At 41.6% G+C, this 12,494-nt stretch overlaps 1 protein-coding gene across 6 annotated transcripts in view; it reads right to left on the bottom strand.

Annotated features, from left to right (window-relative positions):
• The window catches only part of LIMA1 (LIM domain and actin binding 1), a 94,335-nt gene that overhangs the window by 46,939 nt on the left and 34,902 nt on the right, over window positions 1–12,494 (bottom strand). For all 6 annotated transcript variants that reach the window (XM_047740872.1, XM_047740874.1, XM_047740875.1 and 3 more), the window contains exon 3: window positions 26–71. In XM_047740872.1, the coding sequence (XP_047596828.1) occupies window positions 26–71 (46 nt within the window). The remainder of the gene's footprint in view (window positions 1–25; window positions 72–12,494) is intronic.

Here is a 12,494-nt window from a genome sequence, read left to right as displayed (position 1 = left end):
GGCCCCGGGGCTTCTCAGTACTTACACTTCTCCTCTTTTCCATGTTTGCTTCTTCAGCTGCTTTCTGGTACCTTCAGAGAAGAGGGGGAGAAAGAGAATGTCCTTAATTAAATTATATTTTTACTTTTTAAATCTTTTACGAAATGACTTCTGCCTATATATTTCTGCCAGCAAGTGTCTTTAATCAACTCTATCAGAAGAAACACAAAATCAGAGTGGCCCTCACTTCTGGCACTGTTCCAGTCATCTAGTCTGGTCTAACAGAAAGATCCAGCGCGAGGAGGTCAAATGCTGGCAAATGACTAGGTAGAGCAGAAAGTCTGGGGTTTAAGTCCTACTTTAATCACTCATTAACTGTGATCTCTGGCAAATCTCAGCTTCCTTACCTAGAAAATGACTTTATAGATCTACTTCCCATGTTGCTGTGAAGACTGAGATCACATGTATAATAAGGCTTTGGAATTAGTCAAAGGATAGAATACTGCATTGACCCGAGGATGCACATTTCCTCCACACTAATGCCTCTGAGATCTTCTAATTCTTGCCAAATGATGCAGAGGTAGTTATACTTCCTGGTCATGTGTGAATTTGATCTAAGCTGTTGGTATTGTCACTTTAGCTCAATGTATTTGATGGTATTGCACATGTTTTAAATGTCGCTTAAGGGGCGCCTGGGTGGCTCAGTGGGTTAAGCCGCTGCCTTCAGCTCAGGTCATGATCTCAGGGTCCTGGGATCGAGTCCCACATCGGGCTCTCTGCTCAGCAAGAAGCCTGCTTCCCTCTCTCTCTCTGCCTGCCTCTCCGTCTACTTGTGATCTCTCTCTGTCAAATAAATAAATAAAATCTTTAAAAAAAAAAAAAAATGTCGCTTAAAATGTCTTTAAAGAAATTATACTATGATTTGGTATTGAAAGAAAAATTACTTTACTGTTTTAGGTATGTATAAGGGTGATACGTGAGAAAAGTTTATGTGCTAAGAAAGCATCAGTCCTTTTAATTAGTAGTATTTTTTCTTAGTGACGCATGAAATAGTGGCCAGGCTACAGGGGACAGCATCTTAGATTTGATAAACAGGCATGTATGGTTTAATTATTTTAATTTTATTATTACTTTAATCATCTTTATTACTTGGACCAGAAGATCTCTGAGAAACAACTGAAGTCCCAGGACTTTTCAGGGGGGATTAGGTTTTCTCCATTTGAAGACAAAGATGGGCTGGGGGGTCTAGGCTGCACCAAATTCCCAGACCACCCAGAACCACCTCACCTGGCTTCCTCAGGGCCTCCGAGTCAAATACCGAAAGAGCTATTACCCAGAGAATCCCCACCCCGTGACTCCCTTGAGCCTACATGCCTACAACTCAGCATCAACACACCTTAGAAAAGGCCTGCTTGTTCTCTGTCTTAAGGTAGAATTTCTGAATTCACAAGACATTTGGAGAAGGAAAAGGAAGTGAGAGAAAAAGATAAAAAGCAGAATGGGGAAGGGCCCTTGTCTCTGCCAAAAACAACTTTCAATTCAAAAATACCTTCATAAGTTCAGAACTCTCTTAGTGTGTGTTACGTAGAATAACTTCGTTCAAAATGAAGGCCAGAAAAATGCCCTAGTTCTGGCACATAATATTTCAAATATAGTCAAAGGTTTCTCCCCCCACCCTCTATATATGGCTTACCTGCTGCTATAAAACCTGGGTTAAATCACTCCATTTACTTGGGCCTCATCTATAAAATTAAATAACTATGTGAGAAGATTTCTAAGGTCTCTTCCAGTTCTGACACTGTTTGAATTTTAACAATCAGATATTAATAAGCATCTCATTCACCAGGCTGGGAATTACTCTGCAACTGACCAGAGCTTTCTAACGAAGTAGGGTGAAAGGCTTCCAAAAATCTCTGGTATTTCATTGACCAAAATAGGTTATGGAAGATAATGGGCAAGTGACAAGCTGGAAAGATACCTGGCAATTTATATTACAGACTGATGACTAATTTTCATAAATTAAAAAGAACCCTTACAAATCAATAAGAAAACCACAAACAACTTAGTAGAAAAATGGGCCCAGATACAAACCTACAGTTCACACAAAAGGATATCAAATGGTTCTTAAACAAAAAGGATGTTCAATTTCAAAATGAAAATTCCAACTACACTAAAATTCTTCACCTATGAAGTAGGAAAAGATTTTTTTTTTTTTAAGCTAATATACTGGGATGCCTGGGTGGTTCGGTTGGTTAGGCATCTGCCTTCAGCTCAGGTCACAATCCCAGGTTCCTGAGACTGAGTTCCCCATCAGGCTCCTTGCTCAGTGGGGAGTCTTATTCTCCCTCTGCCTGCTGCTCCCCCTACTTGTGCTCGCTCTCTCTCTAGCAAATAAATAAAATTTTTTAAAAAGCTAAATACTGAGGGTAAATTAATAAAACCTTTATAGAAGGCATTTTGTCAATTTTACAAAAATCACAAAAGCACAAGTGTTGTGATTCGTCAATTTTGTTTCAGAATTTGTCCTATAGATATATTCACAAAAGCAAAAATGACTTTTACGTTTGACTATTTGTCATAGCATTAATTGTAACAACAAAATACTGAAAACAAGCTGAATGTCCATTAGTAGAGGACCGGTAAAGAAAATATAACCTATTCTTGTTTGGAATACTATGCAGCTATAAAAAAGAAAAGGGGATGGTGCTGATGGCTGCACAACAATGTGAATGTTCTTAATGCACTGAATTGTATACCTAAAGATGGTTAAAATGATAAATTATGTGTTATATACATTTTACCACAATTAAAAAACAACAACAAAACAGTGTGATATTGGCATAAAGATAGACATATAGATCAATGGAATGGAATGCAGCCTGGAAATAAACCCTCACATATGTAGTCAAAGGCTTCTCAACAAAGGTGCTAAGACCATCTAACAGGGAAAGGACAGTCTTTTCTCAACAAGTGATGCTGGGAAAACTAGATATCCATGGGCAAAAACAATAAAAGTTGGACCCTTACCTAACACCACATATAAAATTAAGTCAAATGGAATCAAGACCTAAGTGTAAGAACTAAAACTATAAAACTCTTAGAAGAAAATAGGGACCAAGCTTCATGAGATTGACTTTGGCAATGATTTCTTGGAGTAAAAGCAGAGGCAATAAAAGAAAAAGTAGACAAACTGAACTGTAACAAAGTCTGTGCTTCAAAGGAAATAATCAATAGAGTGAAATGGGAATCCATGGAATGAAAGAAAATATTTGTGAATCATATATCTGATAAGGGATTAGCATCCAAAATACATATTTAAAAAAAAATAACAAATATGGGATAGTATCGTACCTACTATTCTTTTTTTTTTTTTTTTTTGAGATTTATTTACTGTGGGGGGAGGCAGGGGAAGAGGGAAAGAACCTCAAGCAGATGCCCTGCTAAGCATGGAGCCCAACGCAGGCCTCAATCCCGGGACGGACCCTGAGATCGTGACCTGACCCAAAACCAAGAGTCCGACACTTAACCGAATGAGCCACCCAGGCAGCCCTGTACATACTATTTGGCATCTCCCTTTCTCCATTTCAGAACAGCTGAATTTTCATTTAAGCAATATGTTCCAAGCACTAGAGAAAAGTAGGAAAAGAAATAACCCAAAGAGATACAGTTCCTGCTCTCAGACAGCTTACAGGTTAAACACATAAGCACATGAATATATATACACACACACATACACACATATATATACACACACATATATAACAATAAATCCTTCAAAGAAAAAGAACACAGTATTATGAAACAACCTAACAAAAGAACCAAACTGAGAAGGCGGTGGGTGGGCTGTGTGCGCGTGTGTGTTGTATGTATGAAGGAAAGTCTTGTTGAAAAAATGACCTTTAGACTGAGATGTGAAGTTTGACCAGAGGAGTTAGCCAGGCAAAACAAGGCCCGGGTTGGGGGCAGGTGCGGTGGGGGAAGCATTCCAGGCACAGAAAACTAGCACATGCAAAGGCCCCGAGGCAAGAAAGTGTCTCAGGTGTATAAGTTACACAAAGAACTCCAGTGTTGCTGGAGCACAGTGAGAAGGGGAGAGGGGAAAAGATGGTGTGGGGAGGCAGAGTCTTTGTGGGCCATGGTGAGCGTTTTGAACATAATCCTAGGTACAAGGAATGGGTGCTGATCCAATTCATGTTTTTGAAAGTGTGCTCCATAAAAATAAACTCAAAATGACTTAAAGACATAAACGTGAGACAGGAATCCATCAGAATCTTAGAGGAGAACACAAGCAGCAACCTCTATGACCTCAGCCACAGCAACTTCTTGCTAGACATGTCTCCAAAGCAAGAGAAACAAAAGCGAAAATGAACTATTTGGACTTCATCAAGATAAAAAGCTTCTGCGCAGCAAAGGAAATAGTTAACAAAAGTAAAAGGCAACCTACCAAATGGGAGACAATATTTGCAAATGTCTTATCAGGTAAAGAGCTGGTATCCAAAATCTATAAAGAACTTAACAAACTCAACACCCAAGAAACAAAATATCCTGTCAAGAAATTGGTAGAAGACATAAACTGACATTTCTCCAAGGAAGAGGTACAAATTGCCAACAGACACATGAAAAAATGCTCCCCATTACTCAGCATCAAGGAAATACAAATCAAAACCACAATGAGATACCACTTCACACCAGTCAAAATGGCTAAAATTAATAAGTCAGGAAACAACAAATGTTGGCAAGGATGCAGAGAAAAGGGAACACTCTTACACTGTTGGTGGGAATGAAAGCTGGTGCAGACATTCTGGAAAACAGTGTGGAGGTTCCTCAAAAAGTTAAAAATAGAGCTACCCTACGGCTCACTACCCTGCTACCCTAAACTACTAGGGATTTATCCAAAGGATACAAACATAGTGATTCAAAGAGGCACATGGATCCCAATGTGTACAGCAGCAATGTCCACAACAGCCAAACTATGGAAAGAGCCCAGATGTCCATCCACAGATGAATGGATAAAGAAGATGTAGTATACATACACAATGGAATATTTCTCAGCCATAAAAAGAATGAAATCTTGCCATTTGCAACAATGTGGATGGAACTAAATAACTGAAATAAGTCAGTTAAAGAAAGACAAATACCATATGATTTCACTGATAAGTGGAATTTAAGAAACAAAACAGATGAACATAAGGGATGGGAAGGAAAAATAAAATAAGATGAAAATTGAGATGGAGGTAAACCATAGAGACTCTTAATCATAGGAAACAAACTGAGTGTTGCTGGAGGCAGGGGTAGGGGGGAGGGATAATAGGGCGATGAGCATTAAGGAGGGGACTTGATGCACTGGGTGTTATATGTAACTGATGAATCACTAAGTTCCTCCTTTGAAACTGATAATTTAAAAAGTTAAAAAGTAGCCTAAAATAAAATAGTGCTCCAGAGACTGTATGGAGAATGGACTGGAGGGGCTGAGAAAGGAGGTGGCATTAGTGGGAGGTGATGCTGGCTATGATCCAGGTTGGTGGTCTTGAAGAGAAAGAGAATGAATAGACTTGAGATGTATTTCAGAGGTGGAATCAACAGGATTGGCCATGAGGGAGGGCACAGATGCAGTTAAGAACGATTCCCAGGGGCGCCTGGGTGGCTCAGTAGGTTAAGCCTATGCCTTCGGCTCGGGTCATGATCCCAGGGTCCTGGAATCGAGCCCCGCATCGGGCTCTCTGCTCAGCAGGGAGCCTGCTTTCTCCACTCTCTCTCTCAGCCTCTCTGCCTACTTGTGATCTCTGCCTGTCAGATAAAAAAAAAAAAAAAAAAAAAAAAAAAGAACAATTCCCAGGTTTCTGGCAGCTGAGTCAATGGAATCACTGTTTACTAAGATGGGGAACTCTGGAGGAGGAGCAAATTTGGGGATGGGGGAGATAAGGAGTTCAGTGTTAGCCATTTAGTGGTAGCAGTGATTAGATATATGTGTCTAGAGCTCAGAAGAGAGATCTGAGCTAGCAATATAAATTTAGGACTTGTCTGTCCACAGATGGTAAAGCCATGGGAGTATATGAATGATATCATCTACAAAGAGTGTGTAGTGAGAGAAGAGGTCCTAGAGACTCTAACATTTAGAATTCAGAAGAGAAGAAAGAGGTGATAAGAGAGAATGACAAGGGAAAGACAGAGAGGTGGTAGAAAACCAGGAAACTGCCAGAGAAGCCACGAGAAGGAAAAATGTGGGAAGGACAAAGTGCTGAGAAGTCATGCGAGACAAAGGCTACAAGGACTGAAGGCTCAGAGAACCCTGGCAGTCCTCTTCCATTATAAATATAGTTAATTCACCCATACCCTTTAATGCGCATTTGGGTTGTTTCCAGTTTTTATCATTACAATTAGCACTTTGGTGAATGTTCTTGTACATATATTTTCCCCACTTGCACTAATACATCTGTCTGACAGTCTCTAAAAATGGAAATGCAGGGGGAAAAGTGGATTATAGAAGGAAAGGAACTTACAGTTGGCCTTGAACCTTGTTTTCACATCCCCCTGGGTAATCATCTACAGTATATACTACAGCAATAATACGATCTACGAGAGGCAGAGCCAATTAGCAGACAGGTTTATTTTCAGTCAATTGTTCTCCAAGGCAAAGTATTTACACTGCGGTTAGTTGAGTAAATAAGCTCAAAGGTTCCCTTCCCTTTACTGTCTTAACAGAAACATAGATTTAAAGTAAGAAGCCCGGAATAGTTTTCATCTTCAATCCTGTTCTTTTAGCACTGAGGCCATCTGCAAGACACACAGGTGTATATGCTGGTGGCTGTCTTGAATTATGTTTTGAAACTCCCTCTCCAATCTCCCCGCCCTTTATTTATAATGAACTATTGCTAAATAGTAGATACACAGGGAGGAAAGGTTGCATACCTCTGCTTTCTTCCAAGCGATCGCCTTGGGGTTTTTTCCATTTTGCACTCTCAGGATGCTAAGAGAGGCTTAGGTGACATACTGCTGAATTCAGAGTGAGAGTAGGATTCAGGCCTCAGACTTTCCTCAAAGGAACTCAGAGCAACTAGCATTATTCTGACGACAAAACGTGAAGGTTGCTGATGTTGTGGGGCCGGGGAGGGGAAAGGCATTGTGAAGACCCAAGTTTGAGGTAAAAAATATTTGCAGTGACATTTCTATAATTAAAATCTCATCCCTCTTCCCTCCCCAGATTGTCTTGTCCTCCAGTCTCCTCTTCTTCACACACAGAATTTAATCTTGCAACTGCTCATTAATGCTCAGCTGTGGGGCAGGCAGCTGATGGAGGACGCTAAAATTATCTTGGCAGTAATAACAGTGCCTCAAACTTTTCTAAGTCCAGAATAGAGTTCCTGAGCTATGACTCTTGCTTGTATGCCCTCAAATAGAGCAAAGGGATAATGGAAACTCCCAAGTTTTAGGCAATGTATTTTCCTCTGGAACTATTTCACCACTAAAATATTACAGAGAAGCAAAAATGGTGGAGGGGGGGTGTGCGCGCGGGGGAGAGGAAGTTAGCCAGAGAGATCTGAGGGTCAATTTTTTCTTAATGAAGGAAGAACAGTCAGAGAAGACTAAATATAAAGCATGTTCTTTCTTCAGACGATGTTATGGGGAAAGTTATCACAAGAGCGGGAGGAACTGTGACATGAGGGGAGGCTGATGGGGGGGCAGGGATCTGTGGGCTCTATTCAGCTTTGCCACTATCTTGGGGTGTGAACTGCATCATAATTGCTGGATATCAAGTTCCTTGTCTGTGAGAGGAATGGGGCAAAGGTTAGCCAGATCAGGGATTTTAAAATTCTTTTCACCGCCGAATCCTCTCTTCAAATGATATCTTTAGAACCTAACATATGAAGGAGATCAAAGCAGGACGGCTGGTGTGGAAGGTCTCAGGCTCAGCCCTTCACATCTCCCCTTCTTCCCAGAACTGGCCCCTGAGGTTCCTCTGAAGAACTCAATTAAGATAGGTTGGAAACCACTGAGCTAGATTCCCTTTACTTCCAAAAATCTAAGAGTCAAAGAGGAGTCTGCTGCCAAGAAACCAAATTCCACCAAAAGAGTAACATTTTAATCAAGCAAAGGATTATGTCATGCTGAAGTCAACGGCGAGTAAAACCAAAGCTAGCCACTTGAATGGACTCATCAATAGGACCTTTCTTACCTCAAATTTAATGATTTATATAGTATAGAGGTTCAGTAAAAGAAACAAGTCTGGAGCTACAAAGGACTCATAAGATGCAAGCTCTGATGCTAGAAAAATTTCTCTTATGTACAAATAAATGTAAAATGTGCTAAAAATGAGAAAGTAAAGCCCAGCTAATTCTATAAACATTAGCCAGATTAAGCTTCCCCCAAATTCCACTTTTACATTAATCTCTGATCAGAAACCTCCTAAGGGTTCCTACAGTCTCTTAACTAGTCTTGTGGAGGATTTATGAATTCTAAACCCCGTAATTGGGGGTGTTTGAAAATAAGGGAAAATCAGGTCACCAGGTTAGTAGTTGCTTTGTGGAACCTAGTCTGGCAATCGGCTTTGGGAACCTATGGTGAGTGAACTCTAAAAGCCATAAGCAGTATCAGCAATGTCGATTCAAAGTCTCTGCTGAGCATGAGATGGAAAAGAGGTCCAGGCCGAGTCTCTGGTCTTTACTGTCCTAAGTACACATCACACCCTGTCACCCTGTAGTACTTCTGTGCCTTATATGTCCTGTAGTTCTCTGCAGTGTCACCACCGTCCTCTCAGCCTACCAAATACAATTCTGTTCATTCCTCAAAACCTGTTCAGTACATTAGAATATACAAATCAGATGAAAAATACTAGATAGAAACAAATCCAATTACTGTACGCTCACTGTGTTCTCAGCTATAAAACAGGCCTAAGATCCCTCCCTCATACAGTTTTTGTTAGGATTAGAAATTGTATCTGTTTCTATTAAGAATCTAGCAGGGTGCCTGGCACACTGATTCTGTTAATGGGTTTGGGGCTTACAGTTTTGCACAGCTGTCCTTTGCCCTTATAACCTTCAGGGAGAAAAGACAGTCACCCTGCTATGCTATGAGAAGGTGACCTCCAAGATTGCTTTTTGCTTTCTCTCTGCAAGATTAAGAAGGCCCCGAAGATGAACTGCTTTTTCCAACTTCCTAACTCTCATCTCTCATCAGTGCTACAAGACCTGATTCCTCTATCTTGAGAACTGGCCCGGGCAAGGGGCGGGTGGGAAGGGATCTGAGGAAGGGGTGAGAGTGCACTGAAGCGACCAACTGAGGTAGGCAGGAAAGGAAGTGAAGCCAGGAAGGAGACCGAAATCCAGGGCCTGGGTGTCCTGTTTTGGCCCAAGAACAGCATCAGTGGGAATAAAAGAGTGGAACAGTATTAGGACAGGAGGCTACAATCAGAGAGTGTATTCCCAGTGTACATTCCAGAGATGGATTCTGCATGATGATAAGGCTGGGATTGGATGAAAGGCCCTGACAGACAATGTGCAGGTTAAAGAAGTAGGGAAGATCAAGAAGTTAAGAGTCCAGAATATGAAACAGGTTCAGTGGACCAGTGATTCTTTCACTGGGGGCCCTACTGGCCCTGGGGGACTTTTGAAAATGTGTGAGGGAATCTTACTGGGGTTTCCCTTCCACCCCCCCTCTTTTTGGATGCCACAATGTCAAGGGGCACTACTAGCATTTGGAGGAATGCAAGATGATGAACATCCTGCAGAAGGAAGGTCTGCCTCATGGAAAATGCCCACAGCACCCTCGCTGAGAGACACTGAGAAGAGAATGAAGCTGGAAGCTAGTGTTCCCAGTGAAGGTGAGGAGCTTGGCCAGGCAGCTGGCACACCACTGCAATGAGGGGGAGGATAAAAAGAGTCTAGTTAGATGTGAGCCTCAAAGCACAGGTTCAGAACTTCAGAACAAGGAGTGAAACACAATGGATGGGAACCAGTAGGAGAGATGTAGGAGAGTGGCAACCTTGACTCCTGGCCCCAGTATATTTCAGGGAAGCATGTGCAGAAAGAGTAGGCGGCTACGGCTTTGAGACAGAATGCAAGAGGAGGGAAAGCCAAGTTCAGCTACAAAGAGGTGGGGCTAGCCAGGGTGAAAAGGGTAAGAATGTGAAGAAGTCTTTCTGCAGAAGAGGGAGTTTCCAAGTCCCATTAATCACATCTCAACAAAGTCTCAATTCCTTGTCTTCCTTTCCATCCCTGCTGCCCTCCGCCCTCAAGAGCTTTCACTTGGGTTCTTGAGGGAGTCTTACCGCTCTTCTCTATGCTATCTATCTCTTACCTTGCCAGTCTACCTTTTACACCGTTGCCAGAAACATCTTTCTTTAAAATACAAGTCTGGGGGGAGCCTGAGTGGCTCAGTGGGTTAAAGCCTCTGCTTTCGGCTCAGGTCATGATCCCAGAGTCCTGGGATCAAGCCCCGCATCAGGCTCTCTGCTCGGCAGGGAGCCTGCTTCCCTTCCTCTTTCTCTGCCTGCCTCTGCCTACTTGTGATCTCTCTCTGTCAAATAAATAAAATCTTTAAAATAAATAAATAAATAAAATAAAATAAAATACAAGTCTGATCATGTCATTCTCTGCATGAAAATCTTCAACTGTTCCCATTGTTCATCTAACTAAATCCCAAACTTAGGATGGCATCCAAGGCCTTCTATCACCTGGCTAACCTGAACTGTACCAGTCGCTTCTCCCTTTTGTATTTCTCCATGTCGGACTTCTTGCCTTCCTATTTCCTTTATTCAAGGTCAGTTTCCACTATCGTCTGTTGGAACCAAGCAGAAACCATATTCATTTTGTTTTATGTTCAAGCTCACCACTGCGAGTTCACAAGTCTATCTCTTCAACAGAAGGTAAACTAAACATCCCTGAAAGTAAAATTCACCTGGGATACTTGCTGAAAACACAAATTCCTAGGCCCCATCCCAGACACATGGAATCAGAATCTTTTTTTTTTTTTCAGTTAGTGCAAGGACTTTCCTTTTATCATCTATTAGAACAGCCACTAGAGAGTTTTGAAAAACGACAGATGCGATCTGTTTTATGTTCTTGAAGGTCACCTTGTCTGTAGCGTGGATAATTGGCTGTATAGCAGCAAAAGTGGAAATAGTGAGGCCATTCAGGGAGCTACTGCAGAAAACTAAGGGGAGACAGAGGTAGCTTGGACTCAGCTTTAGAGCTGTGCAGGTGCTGAGCAGTGGTCAGATTAAAGACGCATCTGAATGTAAAGCTGATATGCTGCTAGATGGTTAAGGCTGAAATGTGCCTATGAAATTTCTTAGTGTTAGTCACCTACATAACTGCTCCTTGTTACTGTGAGTGAGTGTGGGTATTTATCAAACTTCTTTCGGAATCTTGGGTTGCCAGACCCTGCTAAGTAAGACCAGAGCACTACCTGTATAAAATATTTGATAATGCCCCAGATTGCTGGATGGACTACTCTAGAAAAGAAGAAATTATTTCTAAAATAGCATCTTGCATTGTTGTAACATGGACTCTGAATCTTTAGGGGAAGGGCCAGGGAAGCCATATAGGATGGTTTTTAAAACATGTCCAAAAAAACCTTTGACATCCCTCCACTAAAAAGTACAGCCAGGGGCGCCTAGATGGGTCAGTTGGTTAAGTGTTTGCCTTCCACTCAGGTCGTGACTTCTGGGTGCTGGGATGGAGCCCCACGTTGGGCTCTCAGCTTGGCGGGGAGTCTGCTTCTCCCTTTCCCTCTGCCTCTCCCCCTCCTTGTGCTCTCTCTCTCTCCCTCTCAAATGAATAAATAAAATCTTAAAAGCAAAAAAAAAAAAAAAAAAAAAAAAAATACAGTCAAAGTCCCCTCCCTCCGAAAATGGGCCAGCCTTAGGAGCTGGCTTCTAATGAAGACAATGTGGCAACAGTAATCCTGTGTAACGTCTGAGGCTAGGTCATAAAAGGCCACACAACCCCTGACCCTGGCTCTCTTCTTCCTTTGTTTCCTCCCTCCCTCTACCTCTGGATGCTTGCCCTTGGAACCTAACTAACTAAGCCAAGCAGCCACATGGAAAAGCCATGTGTAGGTATTCTGACCAGGGCTCTAGCTGAGATCCCAGTGGACTGCCAGCAGCAACAACCTGACTTGTGAGTGAGTGAGCCTTTGGATAATTTTCGGCCCATTGTTGGAGCCACCCTGGCCAATGCCAAGGGAAGCAGAGGCAAGCCCTACCCAAACTGGAGATTCACAAGCAAAATAAGTGTTCATATTTCAAGCCATTAAATTTGGGGGATTTTTTTCCTTATGCGACAACAGATAATTGGAACACCATATTATTAATAGGCACCCCATGTGAGAAGATGAAGGAGTTAAGGGACTTCATCTACTATATAAATTATACTAACCTATACTATTAATTTCCTTGAGGTCAGGGATTAAATCTTAAGAGCTTTCCATATCTTTATCTGAAATATCTTCATTGATTTTCTTGTTTTGATATGAACAATACATGTTTGTTATAAAATTATAGTAATACAAAATGTATA

Source organism: Lutra lutra, chromosome 8 (genome assembly GCF_902655055.1).
Source record: "Lutra lutra chromosome 8, mLutLut1.2, whole genome shotgun sequence".
Lineage (NCBI taxonomy): Eukaryota > Metazoa > Chordata > Mammalia > Carnivora > Mustelidae > Lutra > Lutra lutra.
Note: the sequence above shows the minus strand (reverse complement) of the source record. Positions and strands in the feature narration are given on the sequence as shown.